A 26,736-nucleotide genomic window follows, 5' to 3' on the forward strand; every position below is an offset into this window, starting at 1 on the left:
TCCCAGTGACCCACGTCAGCTCTTTTTTTTTCTCTGAGATTGACACATCAGATTTTTCATAAAAAAAGAAATTCTACGCCGTTTTTTGCGGATTTCAATTGTTCGTAACCCAAAATAGATAAAAACCTCTCTCCACGCTATTTTTTCAATTCTACATAACACTCCGAACTCTCCAAAAAAAAATTCATCTCTTCAAACCCTCTCTCTTATTTTTCTCTTCTTCCAAAATTAAACTAAGAATGATAGAGTGATGTCAAAATTAAACGTCAGCTTCATTATCATCAACTCCCTATTGATTAGTTCAAGCAATTTTTGAGGACAAAATTCAGTTGAATCTGGATTTCTTGGTTCGTCCAATTCTAATCCATTTGATTCCGACTCAGACTCTGATGCTAAGAAAACCTTTATTCCTGCAAGGCGTGCTTCTTCGCAACCTATAATTTTTTGGAGAGTTGGCGGTTAGTTGGTAAAAACTAAGCATGGTACATCTTTCCCTGTGGATGTGAATAGTACAGAAAATATAATCTTTCCTCTATAAAGAAAACCCCCTTAGGTAACCTTCGGATTTTTGTTTGTCCTAATTTATCCTCATTGATATCTTCTATTTACGACCTCCTATATTGCATCTAAGATAAAATCTGATATTTATTTAATAAGCTACAAATGTCATTAAAATATAATTATCTCAAGTCAACAATTTCAAAGCCATAATTCGAAGATGCCCGGACACAAAACTTTCGGGGAAATGGACTTCTTTTGTAACTTATTGCTATTCCTTTAAAACATTGTTACGTACATTCATTGTTTTCTTTGTTCGCGGCGTAGAAAAATCGGATGACGAGGATTGGCAATAGTTTGTTGCAAGCATGGAGTCGGTGAATGTGTTTTGCTGCATGTGGGTTGGTGCTGCTATGAAGTTGTTTGAGGAGTTGAAGAATCGGAAGGATTCCGGACCTTATGTGATTACTTATAATTATATTATAAATGGAGGCACTTGAGTTGCAGAAAGATATGTTAGTTTCGGATGTAAAGCCAAATGTTGTTACATATAATGCACTGATTAAGGGGTTTTGCAAGAAGGGGATGTTGAAAGAAGCTCACGAGCTGTTTCATAGTATGGCGGGACAAGGTATTACTCCAACAATTGTGCGTATAATACCTTGATTGATGCATACCGCAAGGATAGGAAAATGGAGGAAGCGGTTCTGTTGCATAGTGCAATGTCATTAGCAAGAGATGTTTGCAATGATGATGTTTCGACTTATAATTGTTTGATTTCCGGCTTACGTAAGGAAGGAAAGGGGAGGGTGCAAGAATAGGAATGCTTGAAGGACTATACAAACTTCTCTTTTGCGCCGTACTCCGTTCACTTTCGATCCTTTGGCCGCTTTCCTATTATATTTTGACTTGAATCCATCCCCGCAATAGTACAATGATATATCAAGATTGCCTACTGAAGCTCGATTCATTTATGGCTCGCAAGAATGTATTACAAGACGACTGGAGCCTGAACTTATTTTTCATCCCTTTTGAAAAAAACTACTCCAACTTGAACATAGTTTTTTTTTTTAGATCATAGAACATAGTTACTCTATAGTACGAATCCTAAAGTTCTTTTTAGCCAATCAATTAACTGATGTATCCATTCTATCTGCATGTAGCCGTATTGTTATAGTTTTTTGTAGAAAATTAGATGAAATCCAACAGATGTCCTTGCATGGAATGTATAGTATTTGGCAGCGTGTCGACTGTCGAGGTAAGGTTCTCACCAAATGCTCAATTCTATATTAAGTACAAATATGGCTGAGAAAGAAAATGAGGACTTCCTTATTGTTACATGAAAAGATTAAAGTATAGTATCATTTGCTCATTTGACTTCCTTATTTTTAAGGATGTGGGATATTTTTGTGGGGGTTTTGTTTTTCCTATTATACTTGACTTGAATCCATCCTGCAATACTACAATGATATATCAACAAATCCCTAATGAAGTTCGATTAATTTATGGCTCGCAAGAATGTATTACAAGATGACCGGAGCCTTAAAGAGAGTGATCAACATTTTTGGTGGAGAATACATTTGTGTTTATCGGAGAAAGCATGCTCTATTCTTTGCTGGAATTGATTGAGGGGATGACGGTGATTTGTGTAATGGCTGAAAACATGCTAGATGACATAGCCCGATTAGAATACCGGGGAGATGAGGACATCTCACTTGATTGAAGAGGTCTTACAAATTTGATGGTGCTAGAGATTTTGTATGAATGGGGCGGTTGGCAGATGTAGGAATTAGCCGTGGTTGAGAGAAACATGATAATTCATTGAGGAGCGGCTGATGTTGATGTTGTTGTTGTGCTTCAAATTCCGCCAACAAGCTGAAATCATCAGCTTGAATATCTCTTGCGTTAAGGGAAGATCTGAGACGACTATACTGGAGATTGCTTCCAGGAAGATGCAAGGTAGGAACATTTGATTTGAGTGTTAGAGATTCTATTTTTTTACGTGATGGAATTCCTAACGTTTGCTCAATCTCTTGCACCAATATCGGATGCAGTGACTTACTGCCACTTTTCTCCTTCTTCAATCGCTCTATTGCAAGGTATGCTTTTCTTGCAATAGTTTTTCTTCAATCGCTCAACTATTTTTTGTTTTTTTTTCAACGTCAATATAAGTAATACTTCTATGGTTAATTAGGTGTTCTCTTAATTTTTATTTCAGTGAGTATAACAAACGGGTTTGTGGTGTTTCCGCGATGTTCTCAAAATTTGGTTAATGCGGGCTCAATAATTAGCTTTAAATATGTACACAATGTAAATCTTTGTCTTTAGGTGATTATCTTTAGCTTTAAATCTACGCCCTTTTGGTTTCAGTTGAATTCTACGAGTTTGTTATACACCCGCTCGACTTTAATCATCCTCAATAGCATCTACACGACAGCATATATCGCATAGTCTTTCTCATCCAAAGAATCCAGCAGCCTTAAGGTATCATCCTTGATTTCACGTAGATGAGGCGTGCTATTTCTTTTTGATAACTTCATTACTATGGTACCATCACCATTTGTTCTTCTCTAAACGCTCTCACATTTACATTGATTTCCGGGTTTTTTTTTTGTCTCTGATGCTTTTTTTTCTCTTACTTTATTTATACATAGATTTATATATATTATATTCCCTACACTCATTAACTTATTTACTTGAATATATATATCCTCAATTCTGATGCAAACCTATTGGTTCTTAGAGAGAGAGAGTGAGTTTCCTTCGTTGGCTTTATTAGAGTTTTTCTGTTTGACCAAACTCATGACTTGGATTACATGATAACTTTCCACTTTTTTCTCTTGGTCCATATAAGTACGCCTGTTTGAGAGCCTACTGTATATATTTATTTGATTGTGTGGTTTTTAATATCCTTATTTCCCCTATACTTCATATTTTTACTGATTTATCTATTTATCCCGGATTATTTGGTTTATGGCTTATCATTATTAATTTCCTATTCTTTTATCCTTTTCCTCTATTTATTCACGATTTTTTGGTTTCAAACTCTCTCATATATGGTAGCTACTCACATTTTCCAAGAAATGGAGAAGAAATGTGTCTGATGCAAAGCTTGAGAGGAAGCTTGCAGTGAGCGAGAGGAACCAGTTGTCTTGCTCACTGAACGTGTATTGTACTTGGCAATCATCATGTTTCATTGAAAGTGAAGCAAGAATTCAAGGTTGATAAATTGCTTCCTAACAAATTATTATTGTAGAAATAGTTGTTGTTGCAGCACTATAAAACGTATCGTCAAACCTTGAATCACTTTGCGGGTTTTCGATAAACAATGGTACCAGCTCAAAGTATCTACTTTGGCAACAATCAAAGATCGAGAGGCTCTGGAGAAATTTTCACAGGAGGAAAGACCATCAGTTGGTAAGCTTCATAGGCTTTGTGTTGGCTCACCTTTTTCAGTTTAAGTATATGATATGCATGACTTAACATATGTATATAAATGAGTGCTTTGTGTTGGTGATGCTGGGATTTTTCGAATGTTTATTTTTTTATGATTTTGCAATCTGCGATTAATTTGCAATCAACTCCATTAATTATATATGTACTATGTAGTCTTAACTTTTTTTTTACTTTTGACCATAAGGAATAATCAAGCAAAATTACACCAATATGTCATTGCTTGCAAATTATTTACACATCTATTTTGAAAAACAATTATTGTTTAAAAAAATACCAAGGGCAACAAAACGCAATTGTGTAAAAAAATCAGGTGCTACATTGTATATAGGAATCCGAGTCAGAAAGCTTCGTGCAACTAACCTTTTAGTGTTGTTGTGCGTAGTAGTTAATCCTCTTTTAAAGTCTTCCCATTAGTAGTTGTTAATGAGTTTGTGGTTTGTCATGTTAATTTATATTTTTCATTGCAAGTAAGTGCTCTAAAATTGATATCAAAATTTTTATGATTGGAAGTGGATGCCGTTTCCAGTAGTGTATTTTTTTTTACTGTCCTTTTCTCATTTTTTAGTAACACCGCTTTTGATAAATCCAATTTCTTGCCAAATACTTCCGCTTTCTTCCCCAATTTAAAGAAGGATAAAAGGGTTTGAACACTAGAACTCATCTATATTTTTTTGGTGTCTTTGCTCATCATTTTTATTTTTTTGCTTTTGCAGCAAAAAATTGCATTACACTGATCATTGGAAGAAAGATGAAGGCTCAATACGTGTCTACATACTCCTCGCAATATGATTGCTTTCACTTTCTAACTCTAAGATCAAATGGACCATTGTAAGTTCTTCTAGCTAATACCATAAACAATCCAGTTTATGATTAATCTTATAAATAGGCAGACTGAAGCCTACATTTGATTTGCATTTGCACACACTTTTTAAATTATTATGCCAAAGCCTAGATTGGCTATCTGGCTCTGTAGATGTGACTTTGGTATGTACTTTGGAATATTTATAATTTAAACAGAACATTATGGTGCTTATTAAGGTTTTTGCTAATGTGGTTAATGTGTTTTCTGCCTCTAACCTGTGTCTTTTAATTTTCTATTAAATCTTATTTAGCAATGTATTGAGATGCTATCACTTACGAAGAAGCCGTATTCTACTGAAGAGTACTTAACCACTACAAAAGTGCAAGTACGAGCTCAGGTCAACATGAGACATTCAAGATCAATTTGAAAGTTAATTACATGTTAAAAGTGAGTAAATTCTATGACTTAACATGAAACCCATCTGTCCAAGCTTGGTTATGGTGGTGGTGGAGGTGGTGTCTATGGTAGTGGAACCAATTTTGATGGAGGTGCTACTGCTGGTGGTTATGGTGGAAGCGGTGGGGAGTATGGTGCCGCTGCTTGAGGTAGCAGTGATAATTTTTTTAGTGGTGGTGCAAGTGGCAGCGGCTATGGTATGGTCAAAATGATCTTTTAGATAATGAGCCCGAATTTTGCTATGGTAATGCAGTCGGAATGATCATTTAGATAATGAGCATGAAGACTTTCGACAAGAGGGGATCAGAAATCTCTATGTATAATGTGCAAAAAATGACTTGAATGCTCATAAGATTTGAATTTTTGTACCAAGTATAGTGAAAATAAGGATATTAGTTGGTCGCGATCCCCCTTCTTTCTTAGTTAATGGCCACTCATTATGTTTTGATATTTGTGTCGGTTTTAATGTGAGAATGTTTTGGCTAATTGGTCATATTTCATGCGTGCAGATTTGATATCTAAATATGTCAAAGCGTAGTCTTGTTGGTTAGTGTTGGCCAACCTTCAAAGTTGCTAATAAACCGAAGTTCATGTGTTTGATATGCTACTGGGAACTATATTTATCAAATTTCAGTAAAAAAAAAGTTACACAACTATATGAATTAGGAGTATGTTCACTCTTTCCAAATGAATTAACCAACGCTTCAATCAAATGTGTGATGTAATCTCAAAATCCAATTCCCTTAATCAACATTTGTAACTTATATTATACAAAAAAATATTCACTAGCCTTTAAATTCCATACTCTAGGAAGTTAAGTGATGAAGTAGGCATTTACTAAAATTTAAAGCATTCATCTCTTCTGGTCAGGTTTGGTTATTACAAGAGGGCTAGCAGGTTGGGCACTATTGGGGGAAACTACTGGAAGACTATTTTCTTCAGAGGATGAAGAAGAGCCCAGAGGGCCAGGTGTGTTTTCCAACCACACATATAATTTTTTTTTTATAGAGTTGCATAAGAAGTGTATGATTAAATTACATACCCTTTGTATCAGTACATTATGTCTCTAAATTAAATAAGCTAATTCTTTTGAAATTATATGTAGTCTAAATCAGCTTGCTACAATATGGATTATACTGTGTTTTGGGAGATAGCTTCAGATAAAAGTAAAGACTTCTTTGTAAGACAATAGATGATAAAGCGATAATAGTAGGATTATTGAATAGCTTTAGATGAACTAAGTGATCGACAAACATTCAAATGCCATATGAAAGCTTATATTAAACCTCCAAATCTGAGTTACATTGAAAGTTTGTATAAAATGAGTGATGAACTGAAAAAGAATTCAACTAGAGTATTGTATGTTATAATCACTCACTTGAATTAGAGTCATTCTAGGGCGGTTGGATTTTACAAAATAAAACTCCACAGATACAAAATATTTACTTTTGGACGGTGTTTTTTCTATGCTTTATGATACTTTCTCTTTGCAATTGATAAGGTGAACTATCAATGTAGCAGGTCCGGCCGCAGGCGGACTAATTGGCTAGTGTTTAGAAAAATAGAGCAATATTGCATTGAATTTTATTTGTACATCGATATTGTTTGTTTGGTACGTTTTCTATTTTGTGTTTTTTTTTTAAATCACAAAAAAAAGGAAAATGAAGACACTGACACATGTCAATATTTGACAAGCCCAAGAAACTGGATAAGTAAAATGTCACCCAACTTGAAATCATCATTTTTTTTTGGTAAATATAAACCAAACAGCACCAAAAAAAGAGGCCCTTCCTCTCTCTCTCTCTCTTCCATTTTCGGTGTCTTAAATAATAATAATAATAATAATAATAATATATAGTCTGAAAAGCCCTAGCCTTATATTTGTATACGCTCTGTTTGGTTGTTGTTGTTCATTCATTCTTTCATGGAGACTGCGGCGCTTTCCATTGACAACCTTCTTGACTTCTCTTCAGATATTGGTGAAGAAGATGATGACGATAAACACAACAAAAACAACCACCCTTTGGGTGTAAATAACAACAACAACCACCACAACACTGAGTTAACTCATTCTGAATCGGTCCCCCAACATGTAAGTAGTATACTCACTTCCTTTCTCATTTTAACACTCACACATTTTTGCAAACACCTTGTTGACTCTAGACTCGGTTGAGTTTACTCATTTTGTTTACATTATTGTTTGATAACTCAGTGAAATCGTTTATTTTGAGACTATGTGTAGCTTAACTTAGAAAAAGATTGCATTTTTATATGTTTTACGTGAAAATGTGATGCCCCATTGTGAGTTAACTCAGTGATAATGCTTGAGTGAGTATTTGATATGTTACTTTTGTTTTTTTAATGCAGTTGTTAGTTGAAGAAGAACTTGAATGGTTATCGAACCAAGACGCATTTCCGCAGATAGAAATGTTTGATATTCTTCCTATGAAACCTAACAACAATGTCCCAAAGAACCAGAGTCCTATATCGGTTCTTGGGAATAGTGACAGTATAATTCGTATTCCGGTGCAAGCAAGAAGCAAACGAAGAAGACGAAGACGGAGTTCGTTTTCGGACTTTGCAGGTCGACAATGGTGGTATCAATATGAACCTAAGAAGAAGAGTGTAGGAGTGACAAGAATGGCGGGAATGGCCAATTCGAGTGGCAGGCGGTGTCTGCATTGCCAATCGGAAAAGACTCCGCAATGGAGAGCGGGGCCGCTTGGCCCGAAGACACTTTGTAATGCATGTGGCGTGAGGTACAAGTCTGGCCGTCTATTGCCAGAGTATCGGCCAGCGAGTAGCCCGACTTTCTCTGGTGACCTGCATTCAAACTCTCATAGGAAAGTATTGGATATGAGAAAACAGAAGCAGAAAGATGTGATGTTCTTGCCGTCTTCAGAGTTCATTTAGAGGTAGGTAGGGTAGAAATGTGTTATTTGGAATGTAGAATTTTTGTATTGGATTGATGTTTTTTAGTTATCATCTTTCTAATGGATTTTAGCGCTTTTTGAAAAGAAAGATTTTGTTGTTACATTTTTTTTTCTTCCATATTTAATTTTTGTCATTTTAAAATGCTGGTTTAGGTAGTAATTAAAGATTGAAGATACATACGTTTACAATTATATGAGCTCTAGACTTGGCTCAGTTTGAAATATATGTGCAAAACTGTTATATGATTTTTCATGTTCTGTTTTGTTTTTGCACTTCCTAAATATGAAATTGAGAAAGACATCATAGTGAGGTACTAAAGAACAATATAATCAGAACTTGGTATAAATAATATTTGAACCATTGGTCATCCTGTTTGGTAATAATTTAATAACATTTGGTTTGTGTTGTCAGTCATCTTGTTTGATTTGAAAGCACTGTTGAAAATTTCATTTTTCCTAATTGATTTAGAAGAAGAATGATGTTAGAAGACGAGTATCTTTATTGTTGATGAATGGTGAGCATGTTTAGGAAAGCACAGAAAAGTTAGGAAAAAGAGGAGTTACATGGACTAAGACATTCAACTAGTTGGCACTCCTTAGACCACTTGTGAATTTTTTTGGACTTTAGGCATTTGCACCCGCAGTTCGATTCTTCAAGCATTCATGACATACAATTTGTTGAACCTCTACTCCCTTCCAAATAAAAATAAGTCCTAACGTGTCTAAAAAGGTTTGTAAGATAGATCTTAAACTTACTTTCTTGAGGAAATCTCTCTGAGCGTGGGGTCACCACTTTGTCAGGGTTCAGACTTTATCTTTTCGCTGACTCGTGTGGCCGGAGATATACTGGAAAGACAATTGGTTACATATATTTTGGGCGATATGTCACATCTGCAAAAAATGAATTTACCCTGGCACTCTGATCCAAACTAAGGATGGAGATATTGTGGGTTTCTTTTTCCTTAAGACTTTAGCTTGTGGGAAGTCCGCTTCATCTTGGAAGTTATGATGATTTTTTTTGGTGTCAATGAGGTGGAAGCCTAACCTTGAAGTCAGATTTAATGAAGGCAACTTTGGGGTTTGAATGAAGTGGTCCTTGCTCATTGGTTTGTAGGGATTTTTTAACGCATGTTCCTGTCAAGTGAGACAATGTATCAGTACGTGAAGAGATATTGATTCCTTTGTGTAGAGAGGAGCTCTTTCATCCAATCTTCAAAAGGAATCATTTTGCGCCCTTTGCATTCAGTTGCATGATCTTAAGTTTAACATTTTGACCTCATGTGAGTTCGATGCTAGCCTTAAAAAATTGTTACTATGGCCCAGATGGAAGGGATAATGGTCTACAGTAGGGTACATTGATTTGACTGGGTGATTGATAATATTTGACGAAACATATATTACTACATACTTTGGTTGCAATTGATCATATAGAATGCAATTGGTTTTCCTGAAACTTTTTAAGTGCGGAAGTCTTTGCAATTACAGAATAATGCAGGATACCCTAAAAATAGGTGCAGATGAGTGTGCTGTTATTTTTGATGAGAATGTAATTAAATATAGCCAAAATTTGGATTGGCTGAGTGTGGCTTTATTACGTTTCTTGGTAGGCAGTCCATGAAAATCTATGGCAAAGAATATGCCAATTAATAAAAGCTTTGCTGCCATTTCAAACCTAGAATTTTTTTATTAGATTTGGCATCAATTGCATTGTTTCCTGGTGAGATATATACCAGGCAATAGCCACATCCAGTCCCTCAAAACGTAAATGTACCAGGGGAACCTACGTTGAGGATCATCTTTTTAAGGATTGCATGAATATAAAGAAAGGAAGATACCTGGGTTCACTCATTTCTATAATCAAACCAGAAGAGGTTGATAAATCTTTGCTGAGCTGAGTAGTTGCTTAGGATTCGGAGACATGTAGTTAGTTTCATTGTCTACGACCAAGGACAATTTTTATGTTTCTAGTAGATAAATTTCAGATTTTCTTCTGTTTTTTCTTGCTGCTGAAAAAAGTGACCTTGAAGGTGGAGGATCTAGGGGTATCGCTCAACTTGGCATTTCCAGAGAAATAGTATTACTCTAGAAACAGGACTGTTTAGTGGAACAATGAGACTAACATTGTTCTATAGGAGAACATACTTGTGAGACGTCAGTATTACATAAAAGTGTTTTCTGAAAGAACATCTTAGTCTGCACACTCAGGAGGCTTCTGAACTCAATCAAACAAACATCAGAGTTTCTCTCAGATTCACTTTCATGTTGACTTCTTATTTTTTTCATCTTTTGCTGACCTCTTCTATATCCACCTTCTGTTGGGCCTCTTGCAAGGTTCTCAGCAAGAGGGAAGAGACCTATTTGATTGGTTCCATCCAGCTTTAGGGGTATTCACCATTGTATTGGGACAGTACTAGCCGAGTAAAAGAGTACTGAACAGGGGAAAGGGTATGCTGATCGATAAGTCCTACTAAAATGTAGTAATTACGTTTTTTTTTTCATCATATGTAGGAATTACTTTTAGCTTCTTGTTGAAACCACTGACGCATCAAGACTTTTGTTGAAATGAAAGACAATTAGTAAGACTAGCCTTGGAAGGATACTTGTGTTTTTCAGTTCTTCCAACTGCCAGATGATGCAAAATTTACTCTATTTTATTTCAGTGTAAAAAAGTTATGCTGGTACAGTGTTGAGATGTGAGTTAAAGAAGGTGAAGTTTTTACATGTCACTCAAAGCTTTTTTTAACTCTACCTCCCGGGTGGGTATATTGGCTGGCAGTGGGGGACCATATCCAAGGTCCTGGAATTAATATTCACACTATCCACTGGGTGGAAAAGGTGTTTGTAATAATGAAATTAGAAGTCACCAGTAGACAAATTGAGGGTATTATCGCCAAACACTAGGTTTGGAAAGAAAAGCTCATGAGACTCTGATGAACTGTGCAAATGTTATGGTCTAGTGACACCCATTATTTTGGAAGTGGATATCGTGTGAGGCAGAGGGACTTTATTCTGCTATGCTGGACCTAGTTTTCTGCATTTAATTGATTTGTCGTTCTATTGATGGAAGTTTTTCTCAGTTCTAGGTGATTAGACTCAACCTGAAGCTACTTAGGTCGAGTTAGGACTAGAATTCAGCAGCTTGGTTTTAAGCAGTGCGACTCTGCAAACCAAGTGTGCCGGCCCCTATATAGTGGAAGAGTATAAACCTAAAAAAGTTCCCAATGTTTGGGCACTTTGATTTACTTTTTCTATGCTAAGCAATTTATCATATGCATATGAACTTTTATTTTGCTGGAATATGCATTTGAACTTGATTTTGTGATTATGTTCTGAGCTCTCCGTGTCTGGGTCATAGACTCATAGTAGTTTGATTATTTCACTAATAGAAAGCTCTGGCCAAGAATATTAGCTCACTTGATTAGTTGATTGTTGTATGTGAGTTGTTTTTTATTATTGCAATAACAAGTTGAAGGATTTTCTTGAGTACCTATGGCCACTAAGCCGTGTACTGCATGTGTACTGCATCACAGAATTAAACTCTACCGATATATGTATTTACTGCAAGTTCAAACAGTTATAAATGAGATCTTTACACTATTTTCAGTATTTTGCTCTTCTTGTACCGTGTTTTGCCATTTTGGCTATTTTCCTCGTCTTGTCCAAATGTTAGACTTGGTCTTGTGGTATTGGCGTACTGCCCACACTTGTGCCACTTACTGTAAGGTTTTCGTATCACAACTTTGAGGTTAACAACACCTCAAGCAAAGGGTGTTGAGCTAAGTTGGACTCTATATGCATTAACTTGGTCAATTTCTTGCAGATACTTTTCTATTTATGGTTAGTTCATCCAATTGAACCACCTTACCTATAATAGTATAATACTATCTTATTTTCTATGACAAAGTAATATTTCTTTTTTCTTATTATAGTATAGATATAGAATAAGTATAGAACCAATCAAGATTCAAGACTCCGCAATTTTCTGTTATTTTTGGTCAACTGATACAACCTAGATACACCATTAAACAATGGCTTTGCAGTGCAGGTGGTGACTCCAACTAACTAGTACAATTTTCAAGAAATTATTATATATTTGAAAATCAGGATGATAAAGTATTGAACCAATTGAAGACTCCTTAAACAATCATCGCTTTAAGTGTTCCTCAAGAGTAAGTAGAAGTTTTTTTTTTGTTCTTTTCGAGGATTTATTTACTCATTTTTCTTATTCAGTCTGAATTAACAAACAAACGAATGTGTTTATTTAGTCGTTAGTTTGTCTGTATCTGCGCTATCGCCGTGGAAGCAATAGCTGCATACCCTGGATGGACGAATATTAAAACCAAAATGCTCTTGATGTTTGGTGTTAACATGACATCTGTACCGCGGATTCAACTAATGCTATATTATACTTTCATCATTTCTTCATTTATTTGTTGCATCTTCCCTTGACTTTGGTCTATTGTTGATTGTAATCATTAGTTAGTTGATGATAAACCTCCAATTTGGATATACTGTGTATCTTTACCAGTAATTAAACAGTGAAAGAAAAGTTAAAAAATAAGGTGTTCTTACATACATCATTGAGGACGTGTAAGTACATCTTGTAAGAATTGTGCAATTGCACCTATATAAAGTTTATAATGTGAGAATGCGTTAACGCATGGGCCATGAAATTATGTCTCTTGCTGTATGAGATAACTATCATTGATTCAGAGGTTCCTAACTTCCTATGTTATTTTGTCAGGTTTCCCTAACGCCCTAAGTACGAATTCTGAACTAGGTAGGTTTGTGATTAGTAGCTCCTCGAAAATCCTTATGATCACTTTAGCTTTTTTACCAAAGCTTGGCTTTCCAGAGAGGCAGATGTTCAAGTGCTGCAAAGGCGAGCTCAAGTGCATAACAAAGTGGCAAAGTGCAATGTGTCATACTGTCATTACATGTTGCAGCTAACAAGGGGAACAAGTACCGCTGATGTCATGTTTCCTCACACCTACCACAGAAATGAATTTAAATTTAGAAAACTGGAAGAAATATTTGGCCCAAAAAGATAATAACGAGTGTTGCGTTTTATCACAGCAAGCACGTTCTGTTTTAGCTTTACTTTGGGCTTGCTGGCATGGCATTTACTAATCCATGTTCTCTTTCTCTACCTTTTTGAAGCGCACTAACAAGGGTGTAATTTAATTCAACAATGCCAGTGAATCATCTAGCTTCTAGGCTCCTGTAATCTTTGTTTCACATGTGAGCGCACTCACTCTTAACATTTGCATGGAGACCAAATGTATGAGTTTGATGAAAAGGAGTTCAGATTATTGTGACAAAATTATTAGACAAATTCCATCTTTAATATATGATGCAGGGACTCAGGGAGAAATATTTTGAACGTTTGTTTTGAAGATGAAAATAGTCAAAATACCACTCTAGAGTTTAGTGTTCCCCTTTATTCGCCTTCTTCCAGCCCAATACGAAATTGTATTTGTGTCAACTTTGGAATAGTAGTACAACTGGTCCGGCTTTGGGTTTGCTCTCCAATAGCCACTAGTTCGATTCTCCAAAAATCACTGACAAGGCAGTAACAGTAGAATTAGTGGTGCGGATAAGCTGGCCCGGACACCTAGTTAGCAAAAAAAAAAAGAAGACTATTTCCATTTCTTTCCCGGACACCTAGTTAGCAAAAAAAAAAAGAAGACTATTTTCCATTTCTTTGTAATTTAAAAGTGTAGGTTATCGAAAAAAAAAAAGAGTTATTGAAAAAAGTATATACCACAAATATACCAAGAAAAAAGTATCTACCACGAAGTTAGAAATTAGAAATTTATATGATCAAACAATAGTCGGTTCAAGAATAAGTAAACTTATCATCAATATGATTACAAATACATCTGTACGCTTATTATACAAACCATGGAAAATATATTATCCACATTTCCTTTCTCGTAACATGACAGTAGCTATGCGCCAATGAACAAATGGGCCAATGGCTGGATATTTGTTTGGATTGATATCCTCACCTTGGAGATCATACTTGCGAAATCAATCAATTTTTGAAATTATAAAATTTTTCAAAAATAGTCAAAGACTTTGAACAATTGTATAATTCGATCCTCCAAACTTCATAAAACTTCCAAAAGTCTAGATAAGTATATATCATATTGTCATTTTCATATTTTAAATTTAAACTAAGTGGATCGTACAAAAGTAAAAATAAAAATTGTGCACGTATAATACTCTATTTAAATACTATTATTTCCACAAACAACTAAGATAATATAAGGGCGATGGTGATAATTTTCTTGTTAATTAATAATCATTCACTTATCAAAGTTATTGTACGTTAGTCTATCTACATACCTAATTAATAATGCTTTAATACCCAACTTGTTGAATTGAAAAGTGAGAAAAAACTGGCAAAGCCATTTCTTTCCAGTTCAACATCATTGCTCCATTGCAAAACTTTTACCATATATATATATGTGGTCCCTAAATACATTACCACTTGACATATAAATGTTGGTGTGCACTAAAATAACTGTGCTACATTCTAAACCACTGTATCAGCAGTACCATAAGTAAACTAAAATAGGAAGTTGAAAGCATGCCTTGTCGGCCATGATAGCTTCAGAAGTTGAGCTAATACTTCCATCCTTAATATTTACATATAGATTTTACTGCATGTCTAGGACAAAAAGGTTGACATGGGTTTTTGTGTTTGGATGATATAGACTTAAGAAGATTTTCTAACTTTTAGTGATAGAAAAGTTATGTATTCAATGTATTCAATGCACATGAGTTTGTAGTAAAAGTATACATCATTAGATTCCTTGAATGAGTTTGTCTATCTTGAAGTTATCTTTCCCCGTCCACAAATCTTTCCACTGCATTGAAAATCTTATTGTCTCTGGATCTGTTTGGAGAAAAGAGCCCCTACTGGTTCCATTCATTTGTTCCATGGTCTTCATCTTTGTAGAAGTTTGAGATGGTGGATTTTGGGACTTAAAAGGTATGTCTAAACTCATTGTTTCTGCTTGGTCTTGATGATAATTTGTTGAGTTTTTTAGTTCATTTTGTAATAGAAGTTTGGCATTGTTGTTGAGATTGTTTTCGGAAGAAGTGGACGTTTTTTTTGGTCTGGGCCGAAAGAGAGTCATTGAGATGGGATTTAAGGATGATTGAAGTCTTGGGTTTTTGTTGTTTGTTTTGGTGATTATAGGAGTTGCTTTATCTTCTCATTCCCTGCATGTTAACCTGAGGTTCTGAAGCTTTGGAAGTTTTTGTTGCCTTCCTTTCATTTTGGTTTTGTTAGAATGTTTTCAAAGTTTAGACTTCGGAGATTTTCAGCCTTGGTTTATATTGAATTTGTACTAGTAGTAGCTGTACTGCTTTGTTCTTCTGAAGGCCTTAATATGGAGGGGCAATACCTTCTTCAGTTGAAGAGTGACCTACATGATGAGTTTAACCAATTAGATAGTTGGAATTCCAGTGACGAAACACCGTGTAGGTGGTATGGTGTGAGCTGCACGCCTGATTATTATCCAGTTGTCCAGTCTCTTGTTCTGAAGTCCATGAACCTCTCTGGTAGCTTATCTCCAAGTATTGGAGGTTTAACACATTTGGCACACCTTGACTTGTCGTTCAATGGATTTTTCGGAAGTATACCAAAGGAGATTGGAAATTGTTCGCTGTTGGATACTCTCTATCTGAATAACAATCAATTCAGTGGAGAAATCCCCATTGAATTGTGTTATCTATATAACCTGTCTGTACTTAATATCTGCAATAACAAAGTCTCTGGTTCGATCCCAGAGGAGCTTGAAAATCTTTCTTCGTTGCTTCAGTTTGTTGCGTATAGTAACAATCTGACTGGACCTTTGCCTAGTTCACTTGGCAAACTTAAGAGATTAACAACGTTCCGAGCAGGACAGAATTCGATATCTGGAAGTATACCAGCTGACATAAGTGAATGTGAGAGCTTGGAAGTATTAGGTCTTGCCCAAAATAATCTTGTTGGTGGAATACCTAATGGGCTTGGAATGCTTGTGAACTTAACGGAATTGATACTTTGGGACAATGGATTGTCTGGGATTCTCCCGAAGGAGCTGGGGAATTGTACATATCTTGAAACTGTGGCTTTGTATGCGAACAGTCTTGTTGGTGAAATACCAGTGGAGTTTGGGAACCTGAGTTTTTTGAAGAAATTGTACCTGTACAGGAATGGCTTGAATGGGACCATCCCAAAGGAGATTGGGAATCTTTCTCTAGCAACCGAAATCGATTTTTCAGAAAATTGGTTGACTGGAGAGATACCAGTAGAGATCAGTAAGATAAAGGGTCTGCATTTGCTCTACCTCTTCCAGAACCAGCTTACTGGTGTAATTCCCAATGAATTTAGCAGCCTAAGGAATTTGATCAAGCTCGACCTCTCTATCAACAACCTCACAGGTCCTATTCCAGTTGGATTTCAATACTTGACCCAGTTGTCCATGCTGCAGCTCTTCAACAACTCGTTGAGTGGAAGCATTCCTCAAAATCTTGGAATATTTAGCCGCCTCTGGGTGGTTGATCTATCAGAGAATCATTTTATTGGTCCAATACCCCGTCGCCTCTGCTTACATTCTAACCTGATTTTGTTGAACCTTGGTTCGAATATGCTGACTGGCAATATCCCTGACGGAGTAACAAATTGTCAATCTTTGGTGCAGCTTCGTCTAGTTGGTAACAGTCTTACAGGAAGCTTTCCTTCTGACTTATGCAAACTTGCTAACCTGTCTACAGTCGAACTAGATCAGAACAAATTCAGTGGCCTTATTCCTCCGGGGATTGGGAACTGCAATACGTTGCAAAGGCTTCATCTCTCAGAAAATTATTTTACGTCTGAGTTGCCAAGAGAGATCGGTTTCCTGACTAAGTTAGTGACATTCAATATCTCATCTAATGCGCTAACTGGGCGAATACCACCAGAAATTGTTAACTGCAAGATGCTTCAAAGACTCGATCTCAGCCGAAACAGCTTCTCAGATGCTTTACCAGATGAGCTTGGAGCCCTTTCACAGTTGGAGCTGCTCAAGCTCTCAGAAAATAAATTTTCAGGGAATATACCAGCTGCATTGGGGAATCTTTACCGTCTAACGGAGTTACAAATGGGTGCTAACATGTTTTCTGGTCCTATACCACCGGAGTTGGGTTCACTTTCAGGCTTACAGATAGCGCTTAATCTCAGCTATAATAATCTCTCTGGAACGGTACCATCGCAGCTTGGAAGTCTTGTTTTGCTGGAATTCCTTTTGCTTAACAATAATCATTTGACTGGTGAAATTCCAGACTCATTTGGAAACTTGGCAAGTTTGATGGGGTTCAATGTTTCTTTCAATGAATTATTTGGACCTCTACCTTCAATACCATTGTTTGAAAACATGGAGGTAAGTAGCTTTATTGGAAATCCTGGGATTTGTGGTGAACCTCTTAAGACATGTAATGAATCTCCATTTCCCTCGTCAAATCCACCAACCTGGCAGGGGTCGAATGCTTCTGTTGGAAAAATCGTTGCAATAACTGCAGCCTCTATTGGTGGAGTTTCTCTCATTCTAATTGTAATAATTATCTATTTCATGAGGCGTCCAGTCCAGATTCTTGCCCCTGTGCTGGATAAAGAACAGTTTGATGCTGTCCCAGACATCTATTTTTCTCCAAAAGAAGGATTTACATTCCAAGATCTGGTTGAGGCGACAAATTGTTTTGATGAAAGTTTTGTTATTGGAAGGGGGGCTTGTGGAACAGTGTATAGGGCTGTTATGCTATCTGGACAGGTAATAGCTGTTAAAAAGCTTGCTTCTAATAGAGAAGGGGACAATGTCGATGACAGCTTCCGTGCTGAGATTTCCACTCTCGGGAAGGTCAGGCATAGGAATATTGTCAAGCTATATGGTTTCTGCTATCACCAGGGTTCCAATCTTCTTCTTTACGAGTACATGTCAAACGGAAGCTTGGGAGAATTGCTGCATGCGGAAGTTTGTAGCCTGGATTGGAAAACGCGGTATGTGATTGCCCTTGGGGCTGCTGAGGGACTCTCTTACTTGCATCATGACTGCAAGCCTCGGATTGTCCACCGAGATATAAAATCTAACAACATCCTGCTTGATGATAACTTTGAAGCGCATGTTGGGGATTTTGGATTGGCAAAGGTGATAGACTTGCCTCAATCCAAATCGATGTCTGCTGTTGCTGGATCATATGGGTATATTGCACCTGGTAAGTTCCTGGAATTTCCTATGTCGTTATATCTTACAAACTTGCATGCTGATGCTAATATCTTTTACGATTTATTAATTGTCTTGGATTTCTGTTTCTTTACAATGGTAGCTTTCCTTCCAAAGTTATTTCTTAAGTTCTTATACAGGAGAGTTCATAGCAGACAAAGTACCATGTGAGTTGCGTAGAGGCAGTCACTAACTTATCCAAAAAAAAAAAAAAAAAAAGGCGCCGGCACTAAAGACGGTTTTTTGTCTTCAGATGCTGAACATATTCTTGGGATTCCCAATAGTTAGAACCACGAGACGAAACAGTTTGTCTATGTATAGAATAAGTGTCATTTTTTCGTTGTTACTAAAGATTGATCTTTCTCTTCTATTTGGCCAGAATATGCGTACACCATGAAAGTTACAGAAAAATGTGACATATATAGCTACGGGGTTGTTCTACTGGAGTTGCTGACGGGAAGAACACCTGTACAACCACTAGATCAAGGAGGTGACCTGGTTACATGGGTGAGATATTATATTCAGAAAAATTCTTTGACACTGGGGATACTTGATTCTCGATTGAATGATGAGGATAGCCATACTATTGATCACATGATCATTGTCTTAAAAATTGCTTTACTCTGCACAAGTTTGTCTCCATATGATCGCCCCACAATGCGGGAAGTTGTGTCAATGTTGATTGAGTCTAATGAAAAAGCGGGAAATCTAGTTGCCTCACCAACTCAAGTTCTATCTCCAAAAGCTGATAACTGATGAATGTATGTATTCCATTAACCATTTTCCCTTTTTCTCCATGTTTTCCGGTTCTGCTAATTCTTCTTGTACAATTGGAAAACTCTTAATGTAAAGATCATTCTATAGATTTTCACTTTTACAAAATTTTCACTCCATATTACCTCCCATATATCAGATCGATTGTCACCTCTATATTTTCTGTACATGCTCCACAAAGTTATAACAGAAACTGAGTTGTTTACATGCCGGTCATGATTATTATGTTTTCAGCCTTAGCTTCTACAGTTTCTGTATGCTAAGTTGCCAACTATCACTGTTCATTTTGCCTATTATTCTTCCTGTTGGTTCAGTTGATACTACCTATTGACATTACTAATAATCGAATGTACCACAATGGAACATTCTGCATTCATTTTCATTTGGTGTTAAGTTTGTTATCACCTTCTTAAAGATTATTCCTGTAGCTGTTTGTTTTATTTGAAGGGAGGTTCCTACAATCTATGTAACTAACAATCTCTGTAGATAAATATATATTCATTATTGTCATGTATTCTTCCTGAAAGCATGGTGTGCATCATAACTCATAAGCTATCCAAGGATGGATACCTAGCAGCGGTCTACTACCATGCTACCTATATAATACGGTCTAACGCCAGCGGAAGAATATAACAAGATGAAAGAGGTGTTGAAGAATGAAGAGTATAACCTCAACTTACATGGATTCAAGAATGCATTGATATACTTTGAATTGGTAATCATCTCAGGTTTCCAGCACAAGGTCTCCAATCTCCATAGTAAAAGATGACAATAGGGTTTTTTCGATAATGAAGATGACGATATGGTGACAACTGAGAAATCATTTTTAAATGATCAGATGGGTACGTAGTACCATGGCATGCCCCCAGTGGCGGAGCCAGAAATTGTCTCCAGGGGGCCCTAGTGATTAGTACAGTGCGGAATCTAAACAAGTACTTGTTTTTTTTTTACATTGTAGAACAATACACTGAGAAGGCATGGTAAGCAAAATAGCTATGCATCTGAGAAGGCAAAAGCCTTAGTATTGACAAACAAAGTAACACTGGGCTTAAACAAGTACTACGACTTCTTTTTTTGTCACATGTTCAGGGGGGGCCTACGCCCTACCTGGCCTCTACATGGCTGCTCCGCCACTGTATGCCCCACATGTGCACAAATAAAGGTGGCTGGGGGCCGCCAATGGTATCCACGGGGAGTAAATAATTGAAAGGGTCAAATGCAAAAGATCTGAGTTTTAGACCCAAGTTGTAAGCTCTAATATGGATTTATTCCGAATATGATTTCCAAGAAAGGTATGATTTTCCAGTTGTATGGGCTAAGGCGAATATGACCCCCCACGAGCCACCATATCCGAAGATTCCGAACTAGTTCAGTTGTACTTCATCTATTCATTCAGAGCACCTTGCACAAGATTTGTTGGATACTGATTAACATTGTTAGATTGAGATGGCACATATTAGAAATAAAAAACAACAGAATTTAGGAAAGTGTTTATGTATGATCCACATATTCCAATTTCCAAGCTACGAAATTGTTGATAGCTCATTTTTTATTCCTAATTAATAAAAGTATAACAAAACTTGTATTGTTGGATATGTATGTTTAAATTCGAAATTTCCAAGAGTCAATGGACTTTTCACAGGTTTTTCGAAACCTTTAGGAATGTTCGGACTTGGGAGCAAGCCCAATATTTTTTGACCCAGAGAACAAACTCAAACAAAGACCAATCCACCAAAATATTGGTTCACCTGTTAAATACTAGCTATGATTCCTTTAAATTTAGTGCGAGTCGACCAGACATGTCTGGACTCTGGAGCACTTTAGGATCGCCATTTCTCTCATATCTTTTAACAAATGAATGAATATGATCTGATATAATAGTAATGAACTAATGATTTCTCGCATACAATACGATGTGCTTTTATCGTATATTCGTATGTCGGGCTCATAGTGAACCTTAGGTGGACTCTGGGTGTTGTGAAGAAGCTGATTTTGACAAGTTTTGTGGATATGAGAATGCACCCAGTTAGAGTCTTAGACTAGCCCAATGTTTCCACTATATCTTCCAGATTTTTTCGAGACCAGTAAAATTTCATGCATGATTGCAATGGTGGTTCAGTTCGCCTAAAAAAGTGTTTGATAATCTACCATTAGAATATTAGATCGATCATTGATCAGCGAGTTTTTAGCAATAAGTCAGCATATACAGTGAAATATCAGTAATTGTGTCGGCAGCTTACAAAATTTAACTAAGCCAATAACTCAAATTTCACAAATAAAATTCATTCACATGAAACATGAAAGACATCAAGCAAGCCAAATCATACATAGGCATATATATCAAAAACTTATTAGTGGCATTTTGTACCATGCGTATATTGTATGTTGTACATGTCAAACAGTTGGTTCTGAAACGACATGATGCAAGCGGCAAACTATGGTTTTCTCTTATTAATTAAAAATATATATATATATTGTCATGCAACCTGAAGAACTTCAGATTCTTTATAATTTGGTTTTTCCCAACTATATATCTATATTATAATTTAACTTGTGTTAATCAATTCAGGTGTATAGATAGGTAGGAAAATATGATATTTTAATATTTTGAATTTTAATTCAATGTTTTCAGATAACAAATGAAGATCGAACTTTAATGTAAAAAAATATGAAGTATAAGTAAAATAAAATAAAAAGAAGAAGATTACATCCGGACTAAGAGACAAAAAGCACGGCCCAAACTTTAATGTCGGGGACTGTTTTGTCTTCGAGCAAGTCTAATAGAGAGCTGCTAAATTGGGCTGTTAAAAGGTGTCACATAGACCTTTTAGCTTCCCCAGCCAAATTTGGCACTCCAAAATAAAAAAAACCAATCCAATCGCATTTTCTATTTTGAAGTGCTAAATGATACGGACGGCATAGTTTCTACCGTCCGTTCATTATTTTGTAACTTAAGTTGAATTTTTTTTTAACGAATGGCACAATTTTTGCAGTCCGTCGAAATTTAACACACGGACTGCAGAAACTATGTCGTCCGTCTCCCGAAGCGAAGGTCTTAACTTTGGGACTGGGTTTTTGACTCTTTTCAAATTTAAGATCTTTTTAGCAGTCCCATTGGAATGACATTTTTGTGGTTGGGATACTATATTTGCCTTTAGTAGCCCATATAGCCCCTATTGAACTTGCTCTTATACGTGCATATCGGGACTATTGTTGTATGGCCAAATAGTGACACTCTTATCTCACACCTTTTTCTGGTCCCATAGATCTTAGGATGAGATGATCAGATCTAATTCTGATAAAAACTCGAAATTTCAAAATTTCAAAAATCAAAAACAAAAAATACGAAATTTTTTATCATCTCTCATGGTCTTCTTCTTCTCCACTCCAGAAACAAATATTCTGACAAATTGAACCCTTACAAACCCTCGTATATCGGTTTGGCTAGGTGAACAGCCATAACCGAAACAACCATCGAACAACCTATTTCGAACCGTTGCCTAAACAAAACACAGCAAATGAGATAAGGGAAGATTGGTAGTTTTCATTTTTTTCTCTCCCAAACAAATCAAATTTCTCTCATTAACAAATCTTAACGTCTCCGACCAACCTTTTCACTCAGCCCACCAAAGAATTTGAGCTTGTACTCCTCCAAATTCGCAATAAAATGTCAATTTTTCATACATTCTTCATCAAAATCAGCCCACCAAAGAAAAAACCCGAATTTTTCTACTCCAACTTGTTGAAAAACAAATCTGAACTCCAACTACTCCAACTTGATTTTCTTTCTGATTATCAAGCAATTAAGGTATTTTTTAGGGGTTTTGCTAATTAAGGTATTTCTTATTGTATATCACTCGTTATCAAACAACTTGGGGTTTTTGCTTTTTTTGAGAAATGATCATCCTTTAAGAACTAATGTTTTAGGTATTTAATTATTTGATTTTGTTTTTTATTTAATTATTTAATTTATTTGTTTTAATTGGGCGTTCTTTACTGAAAAAGTGACTGATGCTATTTATGTTGGTATATATTTTTTTTCTTGAAAGGGAGTGTTGATCATGCAAAATGATTGAAAAAGTTACTTCTCACCCAAGCTCAGCTGTGGAAAGCGGGTTAACATCGAAGCAGAGGAGCTGAAGAGCTTCTGAGACCACTAGCTGAGGAGAATTCATACACTAAAATATGTTTTAGCAATAGAAGCTTTTAAGTTGATGCAGCTCATGTTGCGGAGCCCATCTTGCTATCTCTTAAAGATAAACTGAAGGAAGTAGACCTGTCAGATATTGTTGTAGGAAAGCTAGAGGAATATTCTCCTCAGCCCTCCAAGATTGTGTTTTGAGGTATCTAAATCTTTCAGAAAATGCCTTGGGTGAGAAGGGTGTGCGGGCATTTGGAGCTCTCCTGAAATCTCAAGGGAACTTGGAGGAGCTCTATTTGGAGAATAACGACATCTCTGGGAAGCTGCACAAGCAGTTTACAAGTTGATTCCTTCTACGGAAAAGCTTAAAGTTTTGCATTAATCCGATGAAAATGGATTAATGGGCTTTTTCTTGAGAAGTGAAGAAGTAAGACAGTGCAGTTCAAGATGTAAATCTTTCATCTCTACCGTTCTTTGTAATTTTTTATGGGTTTTATCAACTTTTCAGGAACTGTAGTCATTTTTTGGAAAATTTGAGTACATTGTCTTGTTAGGTTTTTTGAGGTATCCTTCTGTGTTCTATAGTGAGAAGAGTTCGTAAAAAATCTGCATTTGGGATGTAGTTTGTTTTTGTATGTTCTGGTCATATTGTCATGTAATTCAACTCATTGAAGATTTTGATCATAGCAATATGGCAAGTGATTTGGCTATAACCTACTTGTCAATCAATAGTTGTGGATCGTGTCATCTTACATGTTCATTGGATGTAGTTTGTGTTCATATATCACTTCTAATAAAGATTCAAGATTTGGTGCTGTAATTCTTTTCTTTCGTGTTCATTGGTTTTATCTTTCTCTGCCGTTTATTTATTGTATTAGACTATTGGGGTTAAACGATCTCCAACTTTAGAAGATTCCAGTTTAGAATAGGCTGATTTTTTGTTGTGGATTTGGATGTGAGCTATATATAGGATTGACGCTAGTCGTCTTGCTTAGGACATGTGATTTGAGACTTATTCATATCCCGTTGTTGGTGATTTGAGACTTATTCATTTTCCCTCTTCCATTTGTTTTTCCTAGATTCATGCGAGATGAAATTGATAGTCAAGTGCACTACTACACCTTTATTTTTTCGTGAACTCTGAAAGCCATATAAAACTCTGATAGCCAAAATTCAGAACTGAAACAAGATAAAATTGTATAAACTCAAGCCAAATTCTGACAGCCAAAATTCAGAATTGAAACAAGACAAAATTGTATAAACTCAAGCCAAAATTCAGAACTGAAACAAGGCAAAATTTTGACAGAGTTCACCGAAAATAACTGAAACAAGGCAAAATTCTGACAGAGTTCACCGAAAATGCTAGTTAAAACTCTGACAGAGTTCACCGAAAATAACTGAAACAAGGCAAATTTCTGACAGAGTTCACCGAAATATGAATGTATGAAGAATGTATGAAAAATGTATGAGAGAAAAATTGGAGTAGTTGGAGTTCAGATATGTTTTTCAACAAGTTGGAGTAGAAAAATTCGGTTTTTTTCTTTGGTGGGTTGATTTTGATGAAGAATGTATGAAAAATTGACATTTTATTGCGAATTTGGAGGAGTACAAGCTCAAATTCTTTGGTGGGCTGAGTGAAAAGGTTGGTCGGAGGCGTTGAGATTTGTTAATGAGAGAAATTTGATTTGTTTGGGAGAGAAAAAAAATGAAAACTACCAATCTTCCTTTCTCTCATTTGCTATGTTTTGTTTAGGCAACAGTTTGAAATAGGTTGTTCGATGGCTGTTTCAGTTATGGCTGTTCACCTAGCCAAACCGATATACGAGGGTTTGTAAGGGTTCAATTTGTCGGAATATTTGTTTATGGAGTGGAGAAGAAGAAGACCATGAGAGATGATCAAAAATTTCGTATTTTTTTGTTTTTTGATTTTTGAAATTTCAAAATTTTGAGTTTTTATCAGAATTAGATCTGATAATCTCATCTTATATATATAAGAGTGTCATTATAGCCTAACCGATATATATTCGTATGTCAATTTTGTATATCGACGTAGCAAGCCCGTATCTATATATATATATATATATGCCAAGCTTTTTACACGTGGTGAGGCCCTCAGCAACCAAATGATGTCACCGATTAACCAGTACAAGCAAAGTAAAGGTTCTTGTCTATAAAGCTCCTTGTAAATTAATTAACTAATACGAATACTAGGTTTAAACATTACTATCATAATCATGTTGTCTAAAATCTTTCCTTCTTTTAGGTAATCATGATGTCCTAATCATATATTCATACCCTTTACTTTTTGCCACAATCTTGCTTAACAAAATTTTTAGATTACAGTACTAGCTAGTAGTTTAGACTATATTTTGTTAAGCTTAATACCAAGATAATTTTGTTAGCTACATATAAAACATAAAACATTATGTTGGAGAAGCTGGTAATTGTAGAGGAATATAATGCTAGCTAGTAGCCAACTCACGCATCATACTCCCTTTTGGATGTTGGTTCATCTCACGCAGCTCCACACTTCCACCAATCGGAATCCATCTAATTATCTAAATAAGAAGTATATAATAAGGGTGATACTGAGTTCGATCGATTCAATTTAGTGCAGGACTATATGTCTAAACGGTTGTAATGCCTTCAGTATATTTTGAGAGCGAATTTGTGAACATACTTGTCTACAAACAATATGTCCAGTTTTTCATTGGTCCAAACACTTTGTGGACTAAATAAACAGTTTTTTCAGACACGTAAATAGTTTTTCTGGACAGTCTCTCTACCAATCAGCACATGAGGTCTTGTAAACAACAAATAGTTGTATGTCCACAAAATTATTTTGGTAGATTTTACACAATTACACACTAAGTCACCAACCTCCATTTATATATATTATTAGTACAGTATTTCTCCTATGGAAAGGTACGGTCCCAAGGATCCACATAAATATTTCATGATTCCATCTCGATCAGAACAGAAAGAAAGAGTCCGTGTTGTGGTCCGTTGCCAACTTGGAGCTGCTACACTTCTAGTCCAATTACAATGTACGCAGTTCTTGACTCTTGAGTTACACAAAACGGCAGTGCAGTCAATTACTCGATTATTCCTATTTTCGGTGAACTACTCTCGATCAAGAAGAATAACAATGCGCAACAAACTAAATGGCTTGCACCAAGCAACCTATGATAGAGTGTAATACAGTAGATCAGAGGAACACAAAGAACCAGCTAGGTGTGAGGCTGCCCCAAAAGAATAGGAGTTAGCTAGAAAAATTACACCTAGATGCTATTAGGATTTTGCAATTTTATAGTTTATATAGTTTACACTTTCTATTGGAAATGCCCTAATAACTAGATGTATTTGCACTCACTTTAACTGCATTTTCTAGTTCAATTATGGGTTACTCATACTCTGGCACTC

General features: G+C 36.0%; 2 protein-coding genes and 3 long non-coding RNA genes across 11 annotated transcripts; all 5 read left to right on the forward strand.

The window, feature by feature from the left end:
• Window positions 1-2,215: 2,215 nt before the first annotated feature.
• LOC147500491 (uncharacterized) lies at window positions 2,216-3,813 on the forward strand. Its single transcript, XR_015194684.1, has 3 exons — window positions 2,216-2,457; window positions 2,553-2,597; window positions 3,562-3,813. It is a non-coding gene; the product is annotated as an uncharacterized LOC147500491 (long non-coding RNA).
• LOC147500492 (uncharacterized) lies at window positions 3,812-5,440 on the forward strand. The gene is made up of 3 exons (XR_015194683.1): window positions 3,812-3,915; window positions 4,668-4,782; window positions 5,067-5,440. It is a non-coding gene; the product is annotated as an uncharacterized LOC147500492 (long non-coding RNA).
• A 1,512-nt stretch (window positions 5,441-6,952) lies between these two features.
• LOC147500493 (GATA transcription factor 1-like) lies at window positions 6,953-13,528 on the forward strand. Of its 6 annotated transcripts, XR_015196398.1 has the most exons (5): window positions 6,960-7,304; window positions 7,580-8,127; window positions 12,191-12,314; window positions 12,890-12,925; window positions 13,001-13,528. XR_015196398.1 is itself a non-coding variant. In XM_086562109.1 (4 exons), the coding sequence occupies exons 1-2, from the start codon at window positions 7,137-7,139 to the stop codon at window positions 8,123-8,125; spliced, it is 714 nt and encodes a 237-aa protein (XP_086418235.1). In that variant the 5' UTR covers window positions 6,960-7,136; the 3' UTR covers window positions 8,126-8,127; window positions 12,890-12,925; window positions 13,001-13,528. The 6 variants fall into 6 exon arrangements, 4 of the variants coding, with proteins under 4 accessions (XP_086418233.1, XP_086418235.1, XP_086418234.1 ...); XR_015196397.1 differs by having other exon boundaries at window positions 12,890-13,528; XM_086562109.1 differs by lacking the exon at window positions 12,191-12,314.
• Window positions 13,529-14,731: 1,203 nt separating this feature from the next.
• Window positions 14,732-19,280, forward strand: LOC147500494 (uncharacterized). 2 transcript variants are annotated; one of them, XM_086562112.1, is made up of 3 exons: window positions 14,732-15,145; window positions 15,356-18,390; window positions 18,778-19,280. In XM_086562112.1, exons 2-3 carry the CDS (start codon window positions 15,450-15,452, stop codon window positions 19,152-19,154), a joined length of 3,318 nt encoding a protein of 1,105 aa, XP_086418238.1. In that variant the 5' UTR covers window positions 14,732-15,145; window positions 15,356-15,449; the 3' UTR covers window positions 19,155-19,280. The 2 variants fall into 2 exon arrangements, with proteins under 2 accessions (XP_086418238.1, XP_086418237.1); XM_086562111.1 differs by having other exon boundaries at window positions 14,732-18,390.
• Window positions 19,281-22,503: 3,223 nt separating this feature from the next.
• On the forward strand, window positions 22,504-24,133 carry LOC147500495 (uncharacterized). The gene is made up of 2 exons (XR_015194685.1): window positions 22,504-22,980; window positions 23,222-24,133. It is a non-coding gene; the product is annotated as an uncharacterized LOC147500495 (long non-coding RNA).
• Window positions 24,134-26,736: the final 2,603 nt, after the last annotated feature.

The sequence above is a fragment of the Coptis chinensis genome, chromosome 5, assembly GCF_015680905.1.
Source record: "Coptis chinensis isolate HL-2020 chromosome 5, ASM1568090v1, whole genome shotgun sequence".
Lineage (NCBI taxonomy): Eukaryota > Viridiplantae > Streptophyta > Magnoliopsida > Ranunculales > Ranunculaceae > Coptis > Coptis chinensis.

Bases quoted from the DNA above. Each gene is read 5' to 3' on its own strand.
- LOC147500494 (XM_086562111.1), top strand. From the start codon at position 15,450: ATGTTTTCAAAGTTTAGACTTCGGAGATTTTCAGCCTTGGTTTATATT. The intron at 18,391-18,777 runs GTAAGTTCCTGG...CTATTTGGCCAG, and splicing joins ATATGGGTATATTGCACCTG to AATATGCGTACACCATGAAA.
- LOC147500493 (XM_086562107.1), top strand. From the start codon at position 7,137: ATGGAGACTGCGGCGCTTTCCATTGACAACCTTCTTGACTTCTCTTCA. The intron at 7,305-7,579 runs GTAAGTAGTATA...TTTTTAATGCAG, and splicing joins CTGAATCGGTCCCCCAACAT to TTGTTAGTTGAAGAAGAACT.